The sequence below is a fragment of the Gopherus flavomarginatus genome, chromosome 14, assembly GCF_025201925.1.
Source record: "Gopherus flavomarginatus isolate rGopFla2 chromosome 14, rGopFla2.mat.asm, whole genome shotgun sequence".
Classification (NCBI taxonomy): Eukaryota; Metazoa; Chordata; order Testudines; family Testudinidae; genus Gopherus; species Gopherus flavomarginatus.
This window is the reverse complement of record NC_066630.1, coordinates 11150780-11173772: the sequence shown is the minus strand read 5'-3', so window position 1 is coordinate 11173772 and position 22993 is coordinate 11150780. Positions and strand designations below refer to the sequence as shown.

The window sequence follows — 22993 nt, the reverse complement described above, 5'->3', positions numbered from 1 at the left end:
AATAATGAGATGATACTCAACAGGATTCTCATTATTTGGGTTGTGTGAGATGGTCTTGTTAGCACTGGCATTTTGGGGGACCCAGCTATATCATCCATGAGACCAATGCCTTTTGCAGAGGCCTAAAATGTAGTTCTTCTTCGAGTGATTGCTCATATCCATTCCAGTTAGGTGTGCGCGCACCGCATGCACATTCATCGGAAGATTTTTACCCTAGCAACCCCAGTGGGTCGGCTGGGTCACCCCCTAGAGTGGCGCTGCCATGGCGGCGGATATATACTCCTGCCGACCCGACCGCTCCTCAGTTCCTTCTTACCGCCCGTGTCGGTCGTTGGAACAGTGGAGCGTGGTTCAGCTGTCCTCCACTCCCCTAGCTACTCCTTGTTCTTCGCTATCTTGTTGTATATAGTTGGTTTTATCTATAGTTATAGTTAGTTTAATAGTTCTTAGATAGATAGTGTATATAGTTCAGCGGGGTTTGGGCATTAGCCTTTCCCCGCAGCCGGTGCCGGGGCCCATGCCCGGTTCACCAGGGTTTAAACCATGCTTGGCCTGTCATAAGCCGATGCCCACAAGCGATCCCCACGACTCGTGTCTAAAGTGCCTTGGGGAATCGCACATTACGGCTAAGTGCCGTATTTGTAAGGCATTTAAACCGAGGACAAAGAAAGAAAGAGACTTTCGCTTAAAGAATCTCCTCATGGAGGCAGCTTTGAATCCTCCGTCCTCGGCACCGAGCGCTGAGCAATCTGCTAGCAGCGCTCCTCCGGCACTGGACCGTCCCGGCACCGCCAAGACACTGCGGCACCGGCCATCTCCGGCGCAGGGACCTGCTCGGCACCGATCTCTCTCCCCGAATCAGAAGAGGTCGAAGCCCTCCACTACCTCTATGTTCTTGACACCACAGTTGCAGCCTCGTTCGGACTGCCTGGCACCTACACCTGCCGTCGCACCGACTGCTGCGGTACCGTCAACTCCGGTCCCACGAGGGCCGTCGAGTCCGGTCCCTGAGAGCTCCCCGCCGAGGCCTGTGGTTGAGCTTACGGTCCCCTCTACACTGGAGACATTCTCCGCAGCCAGGGACCTTATAGCCATGACGGAGTCTGTCCTGCCTCAACCCCTGGCACCGCCGGTATGGGTACTACACTCCAGAGGCAAACCGGCTATATTGAGACCTCCTTTTGTCGGCACTGCAGACCGGCACCGATCACGATCCAGGTCCCGGCGCCATTCACGATCTCATGGACGGTCACGGTCCTGACGCCCCTCGCAGTCTCGGCACCACTCACCTATCCGGTACCGGTCATACTCGCAGCACAGATCAACGTCTCGGCCTCCGACCCGGTACTCTCGGTACCGATCCAGCTCCCAGCACTGCTCCCGGCACCACGACTCTCGCAGCCTTTCCCGTTGCTGACGTTCGAGATCCAGGTCGACCTCCCGGCACCCTGCCTGTCGCAGGTCCTGGTCTCACTCTCGGCACTGTTATGACTCCAGGTGCCAATCCCCGGTGCCGAGGAGATCACCGACGGTGAGACAGAGGGACACTTATCACGGTCTCTCAGCTCCTCCCTGGCTGTCCCGGCACCCGTCCGTGTCTTCCCAGGTGGACAGTGCATATGCCCAGGACAGAGACGCTGATGTGCCTGCCACGTTATTCCACAAGCCCCAGGCTCAGGATCACAGACCTCAACAGTGGGCATTCTGGACACCTGGGGCATACCATCAGGCCCAAAGTGCGCATCCAGACCCATCACGCTCGGCCACATCAGAGCACCGGGTGCCAGAGGCCACCATTAGCCGCCCTCCTCCTTCTGTTTCGGAGGCAGTGTTGACCCAGCCACAGGACTCTCACATCCCGAGGGAGACAGAGGCTGTCCACCCAGAGGAGCCCTCAACTGACCCGCTTGTCCCAGGTCTCTCCTCATCCTCCTCCCCTGATGAGGCGGTAGCCGGAACGTCGTCGGTAGGCCCCTCCACTGATCGACCTAAGGGCCCACCAGGACCTCCTCAGGCGTGTTGCACAGAATATGAACTTGCAAGTCGAGGAGGTTCCAGAGGTGGAGGACCCAGTGGTGGACATCTTAACATCAGATGCCCCCACGAGAGTGGCCCTCCCCTTTATACGGTCAATCCAGGCCAATGCCAACACAATCTGGCAGTCTCCGGCCTCTGTTCCACCTACTGTCCGGGGAGTGGAATGTAAATATATGGTGCCCTCCAAGGGCTACGAATATTTATATGTCCATCCCCCTCCTTGCTCCCTTGTTGTCCAGTCGGTCAACGAGAGGGAATGCCATGGCCAGCAGGCCCCAGCCTCGAAATCAAGACGCAAGGCGCATAGACTTGCTGGGCCGCAAAGTCTATTCCGCAGGGGCGCTCCAACTCCACGTGGCTAATCAGCAAGCCCTCCTTAGCCGCTGTAATTACAATACCTGGGCAGCGGCGGACAAATTCAAGGAGTTGCTCCTGCAAGACTCCCGTCAGGAATTTGTGGCCATCCTGGATGAAGGAAAAAAGGTGGTTGAACTTCCCTCCAGGCTTCCCTGGACGCGGCGGACTCTGCAGCCAGGACCCTAGCCTCCGGGGTGACTATGAGGCGTACATCTTGGCTGCAAGTCTCAGGCCTTCCCCCGGAGCTCCAACATACTATCCAGGACCTCCCCTTTGAAGGGCAAGGCCTATTTTCAGATAAGACTGACCCTAGGCTGCAAAGCCTAAAAGACAACAGGGTCATCATGCGCTCGCTGGGCGTGCATACGCCAGTGACTCAGCGCAGGCCGTTCCACCCCCAGCCACACCGCCCTTACCCTCAGCCCAGACAAAGACAGGACTTTGCTAGAAGGTGGGGTAGAACCGGTCGCCAGAGGAAGTCAGGCAATCAAGGGGGCCAGAACCAAGGTCCCTCCAAACCTTCCACAGGGCCGAAACCCTCCTTTTGAAGGTGCGCCCGAGGGCGTCATACCAGTATCGTCAAATGATCCGTCCCCTCCTTTCTCCAACCGCCTCTCCCTTTTCCTCCCTGCGTAGTCCCAGCTAACGTCAAATCTCTGCGTCTTACGCACGCTGAAATTACCACCTCCAATTTATTTCACCCCCCCCTTTCACCCCGCTTCTTCATCCCTCTTCAGAGACCCCTCTCACGAGCAACTCCTCCTCCAGGAGGTGCAAAGGGTCTCATAGACTCATAGACTCATAGGTCAGAAGGGACCAATCTGATCATCTAGTCTGACCTCCTGCACAAGGCAGGCCACAGAACCCCACCCATCCAATTTTATAACAACCCCTATCCCAGGACCGAGTTATTGAAATCCTCAAAAATGGTTTGAAGACCTCAAGCTGCAGAGACACCACCAGCAAGCGACCCGTGCCCCACGCTGCAGGGGAAGGCGAAAAACCTCCAGGGCACCTGCCAATCCGCCCTGGAGGAAAATTCCTTCCCGACCCCAAATATGGCGATCAGCTAAACCCTGAGCATGTGGGCAAGAGTCACCAGCTAGCACCCAAGAAGGAATTCTCCGCAGCAACTCAGTACCCATCGCATGCAACATCTCCCCGCAGACCATTGAGCAGACCTGTCTGGTGGTAATTCAAGATCAATTGCCCAAATTAACGATCCTATCATAACATCCCCTCCATATACTTATCAAGCTTTGTCTTAAAGCCAGGAAAGTCTTTTGCCCCTACTACTTCCCTCGGAAGGCTATTCCAGAACTTCACTCCCCTAATGGTCAGAAACCTTCGTCTAATTTCAAGTCTAAACTTCCTAATATCCAGTTTATACCCATTCGTCCTCGTGGCTACATTAGTACTAAACTTAAATAATTCCTCTCCCTCCCTAACGTTAACCCCCTTGATATATTTATATAGGACGAGCATATCCCCCCTCAGCCTTCTTTTGGCCAGGCTAAACAAGCCAAGCTCTTTGAGTCTCCTTTCATAAGGCAGTTTTTCCATTCCTCGGATCATCCTCATAGCCCGTCTCTGAACCTGTTCCAGTTTGAATTCATCCTTCTTGAACATGGGACACCAGAACTGCACACAGTATTCCAGATGGGGTCTCACCAACGCTGTATACAACGGTACTAACACATCCTTATCCTTGCAGGAAATACCCCGCCTGATGCATCCCAAAATCGCATTTGCTTTTTTAATAGCCGTATCACATTGGCGACTCATAGTCATCCTGCTATCAACCAGTACCCCAAGGTCCTTCTCTTCCTCCGTCGCTTCCAACTGATGCGCCCCCAACGTATATCCAAAATTCTTATTATTAATTCCTAAATGCATGACCTTGCACTTTTCACTATTGTATTTCATCCTATTTCTATTACTCCAGTTTACAAGGTGGTTGAGATCTTCCTGAATAGTATCCCTGTCCTTCTCCGTGTTAGCAATACCCCCCAGCTTCGTGTCATCCGCAAACTTTATTAGCACATTCCCGCTCTTTGTGCCAAGGTCAGTAATAAAAAGGTTAAATAAGATCGGTCCCAAAACCGATCCTTGAGGGACTCCACTGGTGACCTCCTTCCAGTCCGACAGTTCACCTTTCAATACGACCCTCTGGAGTCTCCCCTTTAACCAGTTCCTTATCCACCTTACAACTTTCATATTCACTCCCAGCTTTTCCAATTTAACTAACAGCTCCGTGTGCGGAACCGTGTCGAACGCCTTACTGAAATCTAGGTAAATTATGTCTACCGCATTTCCTTTATCTAAGTAATCCGTCACCTTCTCAAAGAAGGAGATCAGATTGGTTTGGCACGATCTACCTTTAGTAAATCCGTGTTGCAATTCGTCACAATTACCATTGACCTCTATGTCCTTAACTACTTTCTCCCTTAAAATTTTTTCCAAGACCTTACATACTACAGACATCAAGCTAACAGGCCTATAATTACCCGGATCACTCTTATTCCCTTTCTTAAAAATAGGAACTACATTAGCAATCCTCCAGTCATACGGCACAACCCCCGAGTTTATCGATTGCTTAAAAATTCTCGCTAACGGGCTCGCAATTTCACGTGCCAGTTCCTTTAATATCCTCGGGTGGAGATTGTCCGGGCCCTCCGACTTCGTCCCATCGAGCTGTTCAAGTACGGCCTCTACCTCAGTTGCAGTAATATCCACTTCCATATCCACATTCCCGTTTATCATCCCTCCATCATCGCAAGGTTCCTCACTAGTCTTATTAAAAACTGAGGCAAAGTACTTGTTTAGATGTTGGGCCACGTCTAGGTTATCCTTAACCTCCATTCCATCCTCAGTGTATAGCGGCCCCACTTCTTCTTTCTTTGTTTTCTTCTTATTTATGTGGCTGTAGAACCTTTTACTATTGGTTTTGATTCCCTTTGCAAGTTCCAGTTCAATGTGGCTTTTAGCCTTCCTCACTTTATTCCTACATGTTCTGACCTCAGCAAGGTAGCTTTCTTTACTGATCCTGCCTTCCTTCCACTCCCTGTAAGCTTTCTGCTTTTGTCTAATCCCCTCTCTGAGTTGCTTGCTCATCCAGTTTGGCCTACAACTCCTGCCCATGGTTCTTTTCCCCTTTCTCGGGATGCAGGCTTCCGACAGTCTCCACAGCTGTGACTTAAAGTAATTCCAGGCCTCCTCCACATTTAAATCCACTAATTCCTCCGTCCAATCCACTTCCCTAACTAATTTCCTTAACTCTTTAAAATTAGCCCTCGAGAAGTCAAAAACCCTAATCGCAGATCTACATTTGTTTATCCTTCCATCTAGTTTGAACTGAATCAGCTCATGATCACTCGAACCAAGGTTGTCCCCTACCACCATTTCTTCTACGAGGTCCTCACTGCTCACCAACACCAAGTCTAAAATGGCATCCCCTCTCGTAGGTACTTCAACTACTTGATGAAGAAATCCATCCGCTATCACATCCAGAAAAATCTGACCCCTATTATTCGTGCAAGTACTCGTCCTCCAGTCTATATCCGGGAAGTTGAAGTCCCCCATAATCACACATTTCCCCTTTGTGTTTACTTCATTAAAGACATTAAAGAGGTCTCTATCCATATCCCAATCCGATCCCGGCGGTCTGTAGCACACCCCAAGCACTATCTCAGGGGAAGCTCTAGTTGCTTTTTTACCCAGCGTGATTTTTGCCCAGACGGACTCTGTCTTATCCATTCCATCGCATCTTATTTCGCTACATTTAATTTCATCATTGATGTACAAGGCTACTCCCCCACCTTTGCCTTTCTTCCTGTCTTCCTGTCTTCCGGTCCTCGCCAAAGGAGCCATAGAGGAGGTACTGGAACACAAATGGGGCAAGGGGTTTTACTCCTGCTACTTCCTAATCCCCAAGGCAAATGGGAGTCTCAGACCTATCTTGGACCTGCGGGAACTCAACAGATGCATGGTAAAGTTGAAGTTCCGTATGGTATCCCTGGGGACCATCATCCCATCCCTGGATCCTGGAGACTGGTATGCTGCCCTCGACATGAAAGATGCGTATTTTCACATAGCCATCTACCCACCTCACAGGAGGTTCCTCCGGTTTGTAGTCAACCGCCAACATTTTCAGTTCGCTGTCCTACCGTTTGGCCTCTCTACAGCCCCAAGAGTATTTACAAAATGCATGGCTGTAGTCGCCGCCCACCTCCGCCATCGTCAGGTACATGTTTTTCCGTATCTAGAGGACTGGCTCATCCAAGGAGCCTCCGAGGCACAAGTGACGCATCACGTCAGCATTGTCAAGGACCTTTTTCCTACATCTAGGCCTAATGATCAATGCAGAAAAATCCACTCTGACTCCCACTCAGAGGATAGACTTCATTGGCGCCACCCTGGACTCCAGCCTCGCCAGGGCCTGCTTACCGCTGCCCCGGCTCCAGGCAATGGTGGCCATCATCCAAAGTCTGCAAGCTGCTCTGTTGACTTCAGTTCGCACTTGCCTCGGTCTCCTGGGTCACCTGGCAGCCTGCACGTTTGTGACGAAATACTCCAGACTGCGCCTCCGCCCCCTCCAATCGTGGTTCAACTCAGTGTACCGACCAGGCAGGGATGCCATAGGCATGATCGTCACCATTCCCCCGAGCATCCTAGGCTCTTTCGAATGGTGGCTGACCCCATCCCTGGTGTGTGCAGGGCTGCCGTTCCATCCGCCCCAGTCTTCTGCATCCCTGACGATGGATGCATCATCTCTCGGCTGGGGTGCTCACCTTGGGCATCTATGTACTCAAGGCCTTTGGTCATCTCAGGAACTGGCCTTGCACATCAATGTCTGGGAGCTGAGAGAAGTCTGCCTTGCTTGCTAGGCATTCCAACAGCACTTGCAGGGCCGTTGTGTGTCGATATTCACCAACAACACGACAGCCATGTACTATATAAACAAACAGGGCGGGACAAGGTCCTCGACCCTTTGCCAGGAGGCCTTATGACTCTGGGACTTTTGTATAGCCCTCTGTATAGACCTCATAGTGTCATTTCTCCCGGGGGTTTGGAACACTCTGGTGGATCGCCTCAGCAGATCCTTCCTTTCCCACGAGTGGTCACTTTGCCCGGACGTTACTCTTTTGGTCTTCCAGAAGTGGGGATTTCCCCGTGTAGACCTCTTCGCGTCCCGTGAGAACAGGAAATGTCAGATGTTCTGTTCCTTTCAAGGCCTCTCACAGGGTTCGATAGCGGACGCTTTCCTCATACCGTGGACGATGCACCTGCTATGCACCTTTCCACCATTCCCGCTCGTCCACAAGGTCCTGCTGAAAGTACGCAGACACAGAGCCCGCTTGATCATGATCGCTCCAGCATGGCCCAGGCAGCACTGGTACACCATGTTGCTAGACCTGTCAATAGCCGACCCTATCACACTACCTCTGCACCTGGACCTGATAACTCAGGACCACGGCAAACTGCATCACCTAGACCTGCAGTCCCTCCATCTCACGGCATGGCTCTTGAGTGGCTGACCCAGTCTGAGTTGCGTTGCTCTGCCCCAGTGCAACAAGTTCTCCTGGGAAGCAGAAAACCTTCTACTAGGGCAACGTATCTGGCCAAGTGGAAGCATTTCACATGCTGGTGTGCAGAGCACAACGTTTTTCCTGCCGAGGACCCTATCCCTACCATCTTGGACTACCTCTGGTCCCTTAAACAACAGGGCCTAGTGATATCATCTTTGAGGGTGCACTTGGAGGCCATCTCTACCTTCCACCCAGGGGAGAATGGCCGCTCAGTGTTTTCTCATCCTATGGTATCTTGATTCCTCAAGGGCGTGGAGCACCTTTACCCCCAGGTACGCCGCCCCGCCCCAACCTGGGACCTCAACCTGGTTCTTACCAGACTTATGTCGGCCCCATTCGAGCCATTAGTGACTTGCTCCCTTCTCTACCTGTCCTAGAAAACCGCTTTCCTTGTAGCCATCACATCAGCGAGACGGGTTTCTGAACTCCGGGCTCTCGTGGAGGACCCTCCATATACTGTCTTCCACACACAAGGACAAGGTGCAGTTGCGTCCACACCCGGCCTTTCTCCCCAAAGTGGTATCAGCGTTCCATGTTAACCAGGAGATCTTCCTTCCAATCTTCTTCCCGAAGCCGCATTCATCGCACAGGGAACAACAGCTGCACTCCCTAGACGTCCGTAGAGCGCTCGCTTTTTATATTGAGTGGACAAAGCCCTTCCGCAGAACCCCTCAACTCTTCGTCGTGGTGGCAGAGCGCATGAAGGGCCTTCCCGTTTCCTCACAAAGGATTTCATCCTGGGTGACATCGTGCATCCGCACCTGTTACGACTTGGCTCACGTTCCGTTGAGCCACCTCACTGCGCACTCTACCAGGGCTTAAGCCTCATCTGCTGTTTTCCTGGCTCACGTGCCCATCCACGAGATATGTCGCGCAGCTACCTGGTCCTCGGTGCATACCTTCGCTTCTCACTATGCCCCGGTTCAGCAGTCCAGAGATGATGCAGCCTTTGGCTCCGCAGTATTACACTCTGCGACATCTCACTCCGACCCCACCGCCTAGGTAAGGCTTGGGAATCACCTAACTGGAATGGATATGAGCAATCACTCGAAGAAGAAAAGACAGTTACTCACCTTTGTAACTGTTGTTCTTCGAAATGTGTTGCTCATATCCATTCCAAACCTGCCCTCCTTCCCCACTGTTGGAGTAGTCAGCAAGAAGGAACTGAGGAGCGGTCGGATCGGCAGGGGTATATATCCGCCGCCATGGCGGCGCCACTCCGGGGGCGACCCAGCCGACCCACCAGGGTTGCTAGGGTAAAAATCTTCCGATGAACGTGCACGTGGCGCGCGCACAACTAACTGGAATGGATATGAGCAACACATCTCGAACAACAGTTACAAAGGTGAGTAACCGTCTTTTCCTGTCCCTGTAATTGTAGGGTGAGGACCAAACACATCAAATGCAATTTCTATTAATCTGTCAGGGAAAACACATAGTAAAGCAGATTTGGTGCTGGGGTTTGTATTGGGTACTTTGAATTGTCTTTCTCCCCTCTCCTCAGAGCAGTAATACCAAAGTTTAACGGTCGGATGCAGCTTAGCAGTCCTCTGGCTCTGGTCTAAAGTCAGTTGAAGTCAAGGCTGAGACCCTCATTGAAGTTAATGAGGGTTAGGCCCTTTTTGCATCCCTTCTTTTTTCAAATGGATTGCTGTGAATAACCAACAGGAACGCAAGGCTGAAGTTACCTGAACTGCTTCATGTCCTGCTCAGTAGCAACTGGGAACACTTTGTCTAGGACACACTCTCCAACATCAATGGCCAGCCAAGAGTTACAGAGGAAATACCATTTTTGATCCTGAGCCAGGTCATGGACCAGCACACGATTCACATACCTGTGCCATAAAAATAAAGAACTAACTCATATGCGGAAGATGCTATGGAAGTCAGGTCACTGTAAGTGCAACTCGCGGAGAGTATGGGTGTCAGGCTAAGGGTCAGAGTCTATCTGTGACTTAGCTTCTTCATCTGCAAAATGGAGATAACACATTCCAACTTCCTAGGGTGGGATATGGATAACTACATGAATGTTTTACAAGTGCAACAGAAGGGAAAAGTGGTATCAGAAAGGATATTCTTCTGTCTCCTCATAGCCTCTTCCCTTGCTTACCAGGATGGGCTGTCTCCTGAATTATCATGCCACAATCGGATACTTTGCAGTTCCCCAAGAGGAAACAGGGTACAGAGCAGGAAAATATCCACTCCTCCACGCTCAAAGACTAGTGTGTCAGGATCAGTCAGGTGGTGCGGTTCACTCTCTCCTTCGAGGCCGTAAAGGGTGAGAGTCACCTGAAAGACGTACTGGATGAGTGAATTGATAATTGACAGCTTGGCACTATTTGTTTGCATTCATGACTTGGGCACGGGTACTTTGTATTGGGTCCCAATACTGACCTCCTTACTGAGTCTCTGGTCTGGCAAATTCCCACTGAAGCCAGGCTGCCCTGCACAGGGATTTAGTGAAAACTGAGTCAGGAGCTCAGGCATTGGCCAACAGTTGGCAGGATGTCACGACAGGCTTGACAAATCCTGTGAACTGAGTGTAATGGAAGCTGCTGCAGCTGCTGATTAACATACAAGCAACTGCTGTTACGTTGTTGTGCATGTAGGGAGAGCTTCACTCATTCGGCCTGTTTTGCAGCAGAGTGAATGAGGCTGCAGATGTAATCATGCCCAGTGAATCCTCTGGACTTTCCCATTCCTCCTCACACTGTGGGTAGCAGAGCCAGGCACAGCATACTGCTGCTGTTACCTCTGCCGCCCAGATCCAGAGGTCCCCTTCCCAGACACCTCATTACTTGCTCTTTCCCTTGGAGGAGCCAAAGCTCTCTTTGGTAGCCTGCTGCCTCCCTTAGATGTTAGGCTTACATATGACAAGGTCAGTTTCCTGATGTGACAAATATTTCTGAAGCTGGAGCTCTATATGCTGACGGTCTATTAAACATTCAGAAGATACCAACACATCTGTAATTCCATCAGTACCTTGGAGGTTGTGGCTGCCCCTCGACGGTGCCCTGTAAAAACTGTCACAAGATAACGATACTGAGCAAAGGGGTCATTATCCTCCAACACTGTGATCTTCACCTGGAAAGAGAGAGTCAATACCACCGGGAGAATTCTATGGATGGTAAAATAGTAACAGTGCCAGGAGCATGGCTTTCTCTGGGATCCTGGATGGGAAAAGTGGCATAGTGCCATCTTGTGGACACTGCATTTATCTAGCAGGAAGTGTGGAGGCAAGGGGAAGTAGGTAGGGCTGGTAGAAAATTTTATGTCAAAATTGTTTTTTTGATTAAAAACTAGGTTTATGACAATTTTTTTTGCAAAAAAAAGTCTACTTTCCATGGAAAATGCTTATTTTTGTTGTTGAAAAGATGAATGTTTGAAAGCTGAGATATATTGGCCAACCCCCCAATTTTTTCAGTATTTAAATTTCTGCAGTAAGCCAAAATTTTCCATGAAATATTAAGACAAAAACTGTTTTTGTCTCCCCTTCAATTTTTTGGCTATGTCTAGAAGTAGGCTGGAGAGAGACAGAGATGCACAGCATTTGGGGACACCCTGAGTGATAAACTCAGTCTTGTGTTATATTCTTGATGTAAAAGTTTAATGAAAGCAAACCACTAAAACCTTAGACTCCCTCTTTCTTCATGTATACTGCTGGGAACACACTGAAGATGACAAAAACATTACACAAAAATTACACAATTCAATGCAAGATCTTTAATCACTCTTGGATCATCCATTCCCTTTATGGAGAATTAGTGGCATCAGCTCCAAAGGGTGCTAACCGCTCACTCTGTCCTAAGTGGCTGCATTAATGTGATCACAGCAGAGCAGGCCAGACAGATGGGAAATACTTCCTATCACACTATCTATTAGCACAATGCTTACTTTGGCATCATCCTGAATGTCTTTCCTTCTAGCCCAAATAGCCACCAGCACATACACAAGAAAGATACAGCCCACAGTTGTCACTACCACGGGGTTGTCCACAAATGTGCCAAAAAGCTCCGCTGTTTTGCTGACATCAATGGTGTTGGGCGTGACAAAGAAGGTGCTCCCAAAGAAGGTCAGGTGGTTGCAGAGACACTGGGTGCTGCTGGGGTTTGTTTTTGGACCTACCTGAAAGCCAAAGAACGATCATGTTCACAACTTTCTCAGCCTTCGCTTCAAAGTACAGCTTACTTACCTAGCAAGCTAAAGAAACAGGAAAGCTAGGTGTGAAGAATTGTTATATGTGAGCAGATCCTATAAAATCCAGTAGAGGACAGTGACTTTAAGACCTAAGCAGAAGTTGGTATTATAGTACTAAACATAATCCATTCAAAATGCTTCAACCACTTCTCACTTAGAAGCATGTCCTAGAGAAAACGTATCTAAGTTCCACTTTATATTGGACTAACCTGAGCTTTATGACCTTCTACCATCCCAAACTGGTCTTGTTTCATGGTGTTATCAAGAATTCATTCATTTTACCAGATGTTATTGTTACCTAGGCTGGCTTTGAAATGTATTGAGGAAAGATCCATGGCAACATTCTTCTGCTTGTCTCTACTTACATGGCACCCGTAGCTATTCCAGTTGCCCTGAAGCTCATCCCAGAACACGCACTGGGATACAAAGGAAGTGACAGCTATGGTTAGATCACTGTTGGTTGTAGAATCCATTTCCATGTCTTGTTCCATCATGAGATAGTAAGTCCCTTCTCCAAAAATGAGTTCTTCTGGGCTAAGAACCCATGTGTTTGACTTATCTTGAACAGAAATATTTTAGTTGAAGGCTATGTAAGAACGAATTTGTTTCAGCAATACACAGATATATTGTATACATTACAATAAATAAAATAAATAGAATAACAGAACAGTTATCAGAACAACTATCAGTGTAGGTTTTTATTCTGGTTAATTTAATAAGGTTAATTATTCAAAGCACCTGTTCTTTGCTTTTGTGCATAGTGTTTACTAGAGATGACCTGAACCAGGACACAGATTGGAACTTTCAGACTTTGAGGAGGTTCATTGCCATTTACACATCCAAATTTCTGAGCTTGAGCTCATCTCTACAATTTGTTTGTTCTCATCTGTAAAAAATTTGGATGACAGCACTATATATGAGAATTAAGGCCCAGATCCACAAAAGTGTTTAGGATCCTAATTTCCATTTGAATCAGTGAAAGTTAGGAGCTTAAGTACCTTTGTGGATCTGGGCCTAAGAGCTCATATTGAGTGTGATCAGCTTCTATTGGAAAGTGTAAGTTAAGGGTACTCATGTAGTTTGTAGATGAGCCTAAAGTGCTCAGAATCAAATGTCCCTGGTAAATGATCTTACCTCCAGTGTTTTTCTTAAGGGGCAGATGAGCTTTCATATCATAGTTAGTCTTATTTGGGTGGTAGCCATATCCCAAGTACAGTATTAGTGGAATATCCTGTTCAGTTTCCAGGTGGATCACTAGAGATGTATTTTCTGAGGTGACATTGACTTGGAGAGCACTAATATTGCCCAAATTCAATAGGCTCCTGTTTTCCTGAGGTGCTGAAAATCTTGGCAGCATTATCTATATTTGAACACACAGAGATTCATTCCTAAAAATGTATGACAGTGCCTGGATCCTATTACATAGTAACACGATGCAGCTACATGCTAAGATCAAAGCACATTTTATGGGATTTATTTCTAAAAACCCTCTAATTTCTTCTTTCAAAACATACTATAGGGAAAGCATTCCTAAGCAAATCCATCCTGGTGGACAGCTACCATAAATAAGATTTCCTATTGTATGCCTGCTCAACTGCAATTTGCTTGATACTTATGGACTTTTCAGAAGCTTGTTCTATCAACTCTACATTGGTTCATCTCAAAACTCTATGGTGACTGGATACATGAGTTAGGGAGGAATGTGGGTAGGCTTGAAGTACATTTGCAAGTGTTCCATATGTGAGTTTTTAGGAAATGAATGGCATGCTACTCATCAAAATGATTCCAGACTGTGTTGTCCAGATGAGTAACAATATAGATACCTGCTAAATCTAAAGAGTTGAGATTATGGTCATCCTGAAACACAAACTGATATGTAGATTCATTGTTGAATGATTTAGGCATTAGTTTAATGATTTTACACATGGGCTAGGAGGCCTAGGAGATAGTAATATGGGCATGCAATATTGAGATGAGAGAATCAGAGAAATGTAGGGCTGGAAGGGGCCTTAAGAGGTCATGAAGTTCATTGCCCTACCCTGAGGTAGGATTATGATGGTTTTATTATTTAGACATCACAGTATGTTTCAGGCTGACCATAGCCAGCAGCCATCTTCCTTAGCCAGTAGGATTCTCATGTTTCTTCTTGTTCATCCACATGATAAAGGAGAAAGAAAGGCTGAATCACTTGTAGAAGCAAGATGCACTTTCAGGCCCCACACATAGACCTTGTGAAAGAGGTGCTTATTGTGTTCATCCTGCAAACCATATGTAGTCCTTCCTAGCATGTGCATGCACCATGCTCTCTCTTTGTGTGTTGAGAGTAAATACAACATTACCATTTCTCTACTGAGCTTGCTACTTGGAGAGGAGATGATGATGATAACACAACTGACATTTATAGAGCACCTGCAACCCAAGGATCTAATTAGACTCCAGTTCACACTGAGAGAGAGGATTGGATTTACCTCAATGTTTTCAGTAAGTTCATTAACTGGTATGACCAATCCATCAACGCTGGTAAGACTTAGGCCTCCCACGGTTCCACTGATCTCAAAACTGGTGTCACTTAAGGAAAAGGGATTCACTGCAAAGCTCACCATCTACAGCGAGACATGAATGACAAGCAGCATTTGAGTTGTACAAGATACTTTATTAAAGTCACAATTTTTATATTTCCATGTAGATTAGAGATGAAGTCAAAACCAAACCCAAGAGCCAAACAACCCTGGACTTCAGGGAAGTTCGGCTCCAGATCCAAGTTTGAAGCTGGCCTCATCTCAATAATGGATCAAACCCAAACCTTACATTTTGGGAAAGTTTGGAATGTGATCTGCATATAGATACTGCAGCTCAGACACATCTCTAATGTATCTCTAGCATGCAGCAATCACTTTCCATTCATATGTAATCTTTTTCATGGGTCATTTAGATCAGGGGCTCTCAACCTTTCCAGACTATTGTACTCTTTTCAGGAGTCTGATTTGTCTTGTGTACCCCCAAGTTTCACCTCACTTAAAAACTACTTGCTTACAAAATCAGACATAAAAATACAACAGTGTGACAGCACACTATTATTGAAAAATTGCTTACTTTCTCATTTTTACCATATAATTATAAAATAAGTAAATTTGAATATAAATGTTGTACTTACATTTCAGTGTATAGTATATAAAGCTGTATAAACGTCATTTTCTGTATGAAATTTTAGTTTGTACTGACTTCACTAGTGCTTTTTATGTAGCCTGTCGTAAAACTAGCCAAATATCTAGATGAGTTGATGTACTCCCTAGAAGACTTCTGCGTTCCCCCAGAGGTATGTGTACCCTGGTTGAGAACCGCTGATTTAGATATCTGGGGCCAAATTAAGTCACACCAGGGTTAATCCAGAGTTATTCCATCAAAGTCAAATTGCTGTGCCTCTCCTGAAATTACTGGAGTTGACAGCATTCATAAATCTATTGTCTGAGGTGCATATCAGAGTATGTTAGAGTTATGAGTACAGATGCGGGGAAAAAAGGAGGGACAGCCAAAGCCTGTGAAGACGGTGGGAGTGTTTCCACTGATGTTAGTAAGTTTGGGATCATGACTTAACAGAGCTGAAATAGAGAGGAGGAATTGGAAGGAGACACTTAAACTACAACAGTGTATAGGATTTTGGAAAGCCGACTGTTTTGAATCAGCCCGGGAGACCCTGAGAAAGAGGAATATAAAAATATCATAACAAGACAAAAATGTACTAGGGAATAGAGTGCGTCCTAGATCAGACAATGGAAGACATCCAACTGGCAGGAAATCTGGGGCCCTATTGTCCCCTACAGGATCTGAGTAGCTTCAACTGACTCATATGCTGCTTGGGGAAAATAATGTTTCAGGCTTGCTGGTTAAATAATGGTATAGACACTGTGATCAGCTGACTCCTCATGACAGTGAATGCAACCAAATGGTGAATGGGGTTAGAGTTATCAATTGAGTCCATTGCTGTGGGCAGCCGAGAGAGCAGTGAATCAGGCAAGGACTGTGATGGGAGGTGTCTTTCCAGTAAGCTCCTAGTTCCCTTCAACTACCTGCACCAAATCCCATGCAATCAGAAAAGGAAAAGGCTCCTCCGGCCTGATAAATTCCACGTGAATTTGCTGACATAATTGGAGGGCCAAGAACCAGGATACCACATGTGCCAGTGCGATCATTGTGAAAGGAGAAAAGGCTCCAAACTCATTAGAGCAAGAGGATTAATGAGTTTATCAAATATGTCAAGTCAGAGTAACAGTTACTTACCCTTATATCCACAGTCTCGTCACTGTCTCCTGAGACACTGAGAGAGGAGGCAGAGGGGAGAATAAAGCTGGCTGAGCTGGAATCAGAGATGTTAATGGATGTGCCATCTATGCTGTCTGTTTGTAACCTGTCCAGAATTGCGGTCAGACACAAGCAGAGAAAATAAGAACAGATGGAGACAAAGACAGAAGTATTAATAGCACAGTGCAGGGTTGCTAAGCATAGTTGATGTTACATCCAGAAAGGCTTCCTGGCTGAGTGAGTGTAACTGGGCTGGAGAACCATTTCTAACTCCTCCGGCAAATACTTCAGGACCTGTCTCTGCTCTCTGTAATGCTCTGCATGCCACTGGTAATGAATAATTAAAGGACATGATTTTTAAAAAATGTGCATCTGCACTTGCGCTTAATTTGGGCTTGCAGTTATACTCCTATTGTGAATTGGGAGGTGCAAGTGCATCTAAATGTCCATTTACATGAACAAATACTTGATTTCTATGCACTATTGTTGCATCTGCACAAATTAGATGAGCAATTGCATGTCAAGTGTGATCTGCATAGTTGAAAATCATGCTCTAAGTAAACTGATTTGGGGATGATTTTATGACCTGAGAACTCACATTTTCTTCTGCCCAAACCTGTGACAATTTTTTACTTACAGCAGCATCAGCAAACATTGAAAAAGAAAGAGAAATTAGCCTTTTACAACAAGTGTTTTCCGTGTATCTACAAATTTAAGAGGGTGATGCTTGACCTATGTAATCCCAGAGAATCGTTCTCTTGCTACAGATCATATATGAGAATTTTCAGCCTAGTCTTACTGAAATTAGTTGGAGTTAAAACTGTTTTTACAATGGATCACCAGTTACAACATCACAGCACCTATGGATTTGTTACCATCTGTATAACATTTGGGTGGGTGACTCCATTTAATGAGAAAATGATAGATATTTTCCTTGAGAATGATTGGAGATTGTAAGGCATGTAGAAGGACAGGCCATGACTGAAATGTGCTGACTGTTACCTGTTTATGTACATTGCGACAGAGGGAGCGACCAATACCATTGGTTCATCATCTGGCAGTTTCCCAATCAGGAGTGTGCTTTGCAGGTTTTCAACTGTATCCAACAGCTGGTGTGAGACCAAACTCTGGAAAGGACAAGGGAGTCTCCTGATATGCACTTGTTATTTGAAAAGAGCAGGGAACACATTCTTTGCATTAATTTCCATTTGTGATCTGTCTGAATTTATAACCATGCTTCCCTAGTTCTAATTTTCAGTGTTTCTTTTTAAGGCAGAAGACTGGGTAATAATCTTGGTAACCTCAATTAAAGTTATTATAAGCAATAAAATGACTGTAAGAAATAATTAACAAGCCTTAGTGTCTGCTGAGAAATTGGAAAAGTACTATTAGTGAATGACAGAATGAAGTATCAGGTGCTCCGATACCAAAGTGATGGAATAGTGCAAAATGATAGATAGATAGATAGATGATTTAAAGGTCAGTCTATTATGAAAGCATGAAAAGGGTATCTTGGTGTAGACCATATCCATAATTCTCATGAGAGCAATGCATACAGTGAATAAATTAAATATTATAATAGTAATTATAATCTTAAAATGCACTACTCTGTCCAAAGATCTCAAAGCACCACAAACTTTATGGCTGTGATTCAGAAGTTACTTATGCCAAAGTATGTGAATAGTCTCTTTTGTACATGACTTCAAAAGGAGTATTCTGTGCTTAATGCACATGCTTATATACCTTGTTGAATCAGGGCCCGATTGCTTACCCTTCATACCACCTTGGGCTGGGGGAGTTTTATGATCCCTAATTTACAAATGGAAAAACTGCAGCATAGAGAGTTTAAGTGAAATTGTCTGGAGATCACACAGTAGACCAGTGTCAAACCTGGGATTAGAATGTAGATCTTTTGATTGCTAAGCCTGTGCTCTAGCCATTAGCCAACTCTGGCCCCTTAAGTTGGTCATCAGATCACTTTGTCTCTCTTCTGTCAAAATTAGTATCTTCAGCATCTCATTAACATATTTGTGTTCTATACTGAATACCCTGTGCTGTCCCTGTTATAAGGTATTCATATCCTCACCTCTCGAATTAGATTAATATCACACCCTACTCACAGTGATGGAATTAAAATGCTTACAAAGGCATTTGTAATAATTCACATAGAAGTATGAAAAACCCATAACATAAATCTGAATAGAAAATCAGGCGGAAGCTTTTCAGAAGGTTCAAGTAAGGTAACTGATTTCAGTTTACTCCCTTGATGAAGTCCGTGGAGCTAAAGTCTCAGACGCACTGAGCACATGTAACTTCCTCAGAATATGGTTCAGTAGGGAGGGATAGAATCAGAAATGGAAGAATCCTATTACAGTAGATGATCTAATTTATCCACTAGGGGAAATATTACTCCTTACAGTATATTCTGTAATATACTACTCTGTCCAGTCAGTTTTCAAATATCTCAAGTAAAGTTTTAAGAGGCTGCTATCTCTTCCCTTAGGAGACTATTCTATAATCTAACAAAATCTCCCCATTCTATTTACCTTGATGTTCAGCCTAACCCCTTTGCACCTGTAGCTCCCCAGTGCGCTCTAAGCAACACCACTTTCAAACATGCACAAGTCAGAAGGGCTTTTTTATCTTCCACACCAGGCAGACACACATGCACTTTATATTAGAAACTGAGCCACATGAAAACAACCTGTCCAACCTCTGATGATGAAGCATCCTCTGTCCCATTTTGTATGGAAGCTGTGAGTACATTGCTCACTGCGTTGAACAGGTAGCCAGCTGCGTCCTTTCGCTTCTGGTAATCCTCACTGTCCTCTGTGCTTACAGTGAGTAAGAACTCACTGACATCTTTGAGAGAGTTACTGGCTTCCACCTGAACAGGCGATAAGGGGAAATAGTTATATGTGTGTGTGTGTATTAAAAATAATAGGTGTTAAAATGAGCCACTGTTCTCGCTATATAACATGAATAGTCCAATGGGGCTATTTGCAGAGAAAGGTATTTTTACTGTTGTTATGTCTTTGTATTACCATCGTGCCTAAGCCCTGGTCATGGATGAGGACCCCACTGTGCTAGGTGCTGTACAAACACAGAACAAACAGGTGTTCCCTGCCCCACACAGTTTACACCCTAAGTAACTGCTCAGTGAGAGAGAGAATATCACATCTCAACCCTTCAGGCCCAATCCTAAAAGATGCTGAGCAACACTTGGAAGTGCTCAACTTCCATTGTGCCCAATGGAAGTGTAGGGTACTCAGCACTCTTCAGGATCAGGACCTGATGCTATGAGCTGGCAGAACAATCCAGGCAACTGTAACAGTTTGACATGTTTTATATGCAGTTGCCTAACTTGGGGACATTGGCACAACCTTACCCCCATTGGTAACAAGACTCCCATTGACTTCAACAGTATAAGACTGAGCCCCTGGCTAGTTTCAAGTGCTCAGATCTGAGGGTGGCAGGAGCCAGAAAGGCAGATGGACTATTCCATGGTGTATTGTATGTGTGACGGGGTGTACCTGGGCTTTTGGGGCCCTCTGCTGGAGGCCCTGCAGTACTACCACACACTGCTCCAGGAAGGAGCAACAAAGGTGTTTCCTTTAGGCTTGCCTAGACAGGCTGAATAGAAGGAGCCAATCATAGCCCATCAGGCTCAGATAAAAGGAGCTGTAGGGGCTAAGCAGGTTAGTTCCTGGCTGGAACTAGAGAAGCAAGGAAGGGTGCCCCTTCCTGGTCACAGGAGCACATGTGAGAGCCACAAGATGGGTTCTGGTGGTACTTGCATTCAGCGAGGAGGAAGAGGAGTTGAGACATTCAGGCCTGATGTCAGGGTGAAGAGAAAGGGGCTACAGGGGAAAAGGCCCAGGGAACAGCAGCAGCAAACTGAGGGAAGCCATACAGGGCTGCTCTGACTAAGACCCCTGGGCTAGCACTCATAATAATGGGCAGGCCCAGGTCCCCTCCACTGGCCCTCTAGCAAAGTGGCTTAAGAACCAAGAAGGAGACAAGGCTCTGTTGGGAAGCCCAAGTGCAAGGCAGGATTTAAAGGGGCCCTGAGAAAGGGCTGAAGACACTGGTGAGGGCAGACAGTGTGCTGAATTCTTTGCTACCATTAGGGGTCCATTCACTGTTGGACTGGAGGGCTGAGCCACTAAAGACCCCCCTAGTGAGGTGAACAACCTACGGGGGTGCCCAGAGCGGGGGAGAAATAGGATTGCAGCATCCCACCCAGCTGACAGGAGACATCCATGAGAGATGAGTGTCCCTGTCACGGTACCCAAGCAATGCTACTATATTGTTAAATGTATTTCAATTTTTTTCTCCATGGCCTGTGCTCCATGTGAAGATAGAAGGATGTTGTGCATTCCCTTTTATGCGTAAGTATAGACACTGATTATTTTGTGATCATGAAACCAAGGTAATAATTACACTGGCAGGAGCCAGGCCCAGAGTGGTCAAGAGGCTGTGCAAATTTTACTACACAGTGCAGCCACTGCCTATCCCTCAGATCTACAACCCCAACAGCTTCAATCTTAACCTTCTGCTCATGAATCTGACTGAGCTACATTTTTGTCTTGACTACGGTTACTAGCCATTGCTGAAATACTCCAGCATCATTTCCTGGCTGCATTTGAAACTGTCTCAGAAATCAGGAGAAACTGTTGTTTTTTTATTGCTAGTGTGCTGGGAAAACACAGCCTGCAAAAGAGTTATTCTGTCCCTTCCCCATTGACTCACTTCCCTAACAGCATAGCGCAAGAAACACTGGGATGAACCATGAAACAAACAGCACCATCTACTGATTATATAATGTTCAAGTAACATTCAGGGACTTCTAGCAATTATGGTAAAGCTGAACAGCTATGCCCAGCTACTGCTGCTGTGAAACTCCTCTTGTGGAAAGCTACTTGTAACATTTAGTTCCGTGGGAGCGTGTACATGACAGTAAGGCAAATGCCAGGAAGTTACAAGCATGAAGCCAAATGGATTTTGGAATAACTCAGCTTTGCACTTATATAGCAATACCTTTAATCCTAGGATCTCAAAGTGCTTTATAGCTATGAATGAATTACCTCACCTGTGAAACAGCTAAGTATTATTATACCTATTTTATAGCTTGGTCACTGAGTTAGTGGCAGAGCCAGGAATAGAACCCAGGAGTCCTGATTCCTCGTCTCCCATTCTAGACAATACTGTCTCCTGACACAATCTCTGCTCTCTGAAACATTAAATGAAGAATGGGCTACTGCAAATAGTGATGCTCTCCCAGGGCCGGGGGGTGTGGTTCTGTGGGTGGAGATGTGGATCAAAGCTCTGCTTACCTGTGCTGAGGAAGAGAGCTCTTCACTCCTGTAAGTGGTTTCTTTCAGTACCTCTGACATCTTAAGAGCAGTCTGTATTGATGTTACATTAACAGCAGACAGAGTTGTCAGCATCAGCTCTCTCAGCTTGGGATGAAAGGAGATAATTAGAGACAGGAACAAAGATGTTAATTGAGAATGTAAATGTAAATACTGTTGGATATTGACAGTCTAAGTTTGCTATAGATCTAATGGCAGAAACAAGCTCCCCAGGATGGATAATTCAAGCCAGCATTAGCTCTACTTGCAAATTGCCACTTTCCGTAGCTATTGACTGTATAATCACAGGGATATTTTGTCACTCTGAGACACAGGGGATTTACACACATCACATCCATTAACAGTAATGAAAACTACTTGTGTGAATTCCTACCCATTGGGATGAATGTATAGGCCTGAGTATATAAATACCACCTCCACTGAAAGCAGAATTGCAGACTTTTGGCTCAGAAGAACAACAAATCATAGCTGATGAATTCAGCATACATTGTACTTCTCTAGCCTCTTTCCCGCTGAGGAGCTCGAAGCAGTGGAAACATTTCACTGAGCCTCATACCACACCTGAATTGAGCCTCATCTCACTGTTGTGAGGTGTGTAACACACACAGGCAAACAGGTCCAGTCCACAAATAGTGGCCAAGCTGGGAATAGGATGCAGGAGTCCTGACCCCCAGTTCCCTGCTCCAGCCATACTCTCACCCTTGAGAGATCCCCACTAAATTCAACATGAATGATGTTTTTTGCATGCAGTTTTACTTAGGGATTGCAGAATCAAGACAGATGTTGGGACTCTACTACCTCAGCCCAAGGGGAGAGGGTTTGGAGAATCACAGAGGGAATGCTTTTATTTCTAAGGGGTCTGGGGTAGGGAAGGGAAGATATTTCACCTCTTTTGAGCATCCCCCACTGGCTGCTGGTGGGCCAGTGCCCTAGCTTTAGTAGGGACTGGCTGCCCACAGCCAGTCTCTGGGTAAATGCAGTGCCATGAGCAGCACTCAGGGAGGTGGTGCTGGGATAGCCAAGAGGGAGAATGTTGATATGGAAGGGGTGAAAAGTCAATGACTCAGAAGGGCCAGTGGTGAGAAATGAACAGCTGCTTCTTTCTAGCTGAAACCTATGGCAAATGCTGGCCCAAATCCT

The 22993-nt window shown here is 46.3% G+C and overlaps 1 protein-coding gene across 1 annotated transcript in view; it reads right to left on the bottom strand.

Moving 5' to 3' along the window:
• PKD1L2 (polycystin 1 like 2) overlaps positions 1-22993 on the bottom strand; it is a 78130-nt gene that overhangs the window by 20633 nt on the left and 34504 nt on the right. Inside the window, exons 17-27 of the mRNA XM_050923361.1 lie at positions 21815-21940; positions 19183-19365; positions 17481-17605; positions 16458-16584; positions 14648-14782; positions 13314-13539; positions 12545-12738; positions 11877-12107; positions 10965-11066; positions 10093-10271; positions 9671-9817 (exon numbers count right to left, since the gene is read on the bottom strand). Of these exons, the coding sequence (XP_050779318.1) occupies positions 9671-9817; positions 10093-10271; positions 10965-11066; positions 11877-12107; positions 12545-12738; positions 13314-13539; positions 14648-14782; positions 16458-16584; positions 17481-17605; positions 19183-19365; positions 21815-21940 (1775 nt within the window). The remainder of the gene's footprint in view (positions 1-9670; positions 9818-10092; positions 10272-10964; positions 11067-11876; positions 12108-12544; positions 12739-13313; positions 13540-14647; positions 14783-16457; positions 16585-17480; positions 17606-19182; positions 19366-21814; positions 21941-22993) is intronic.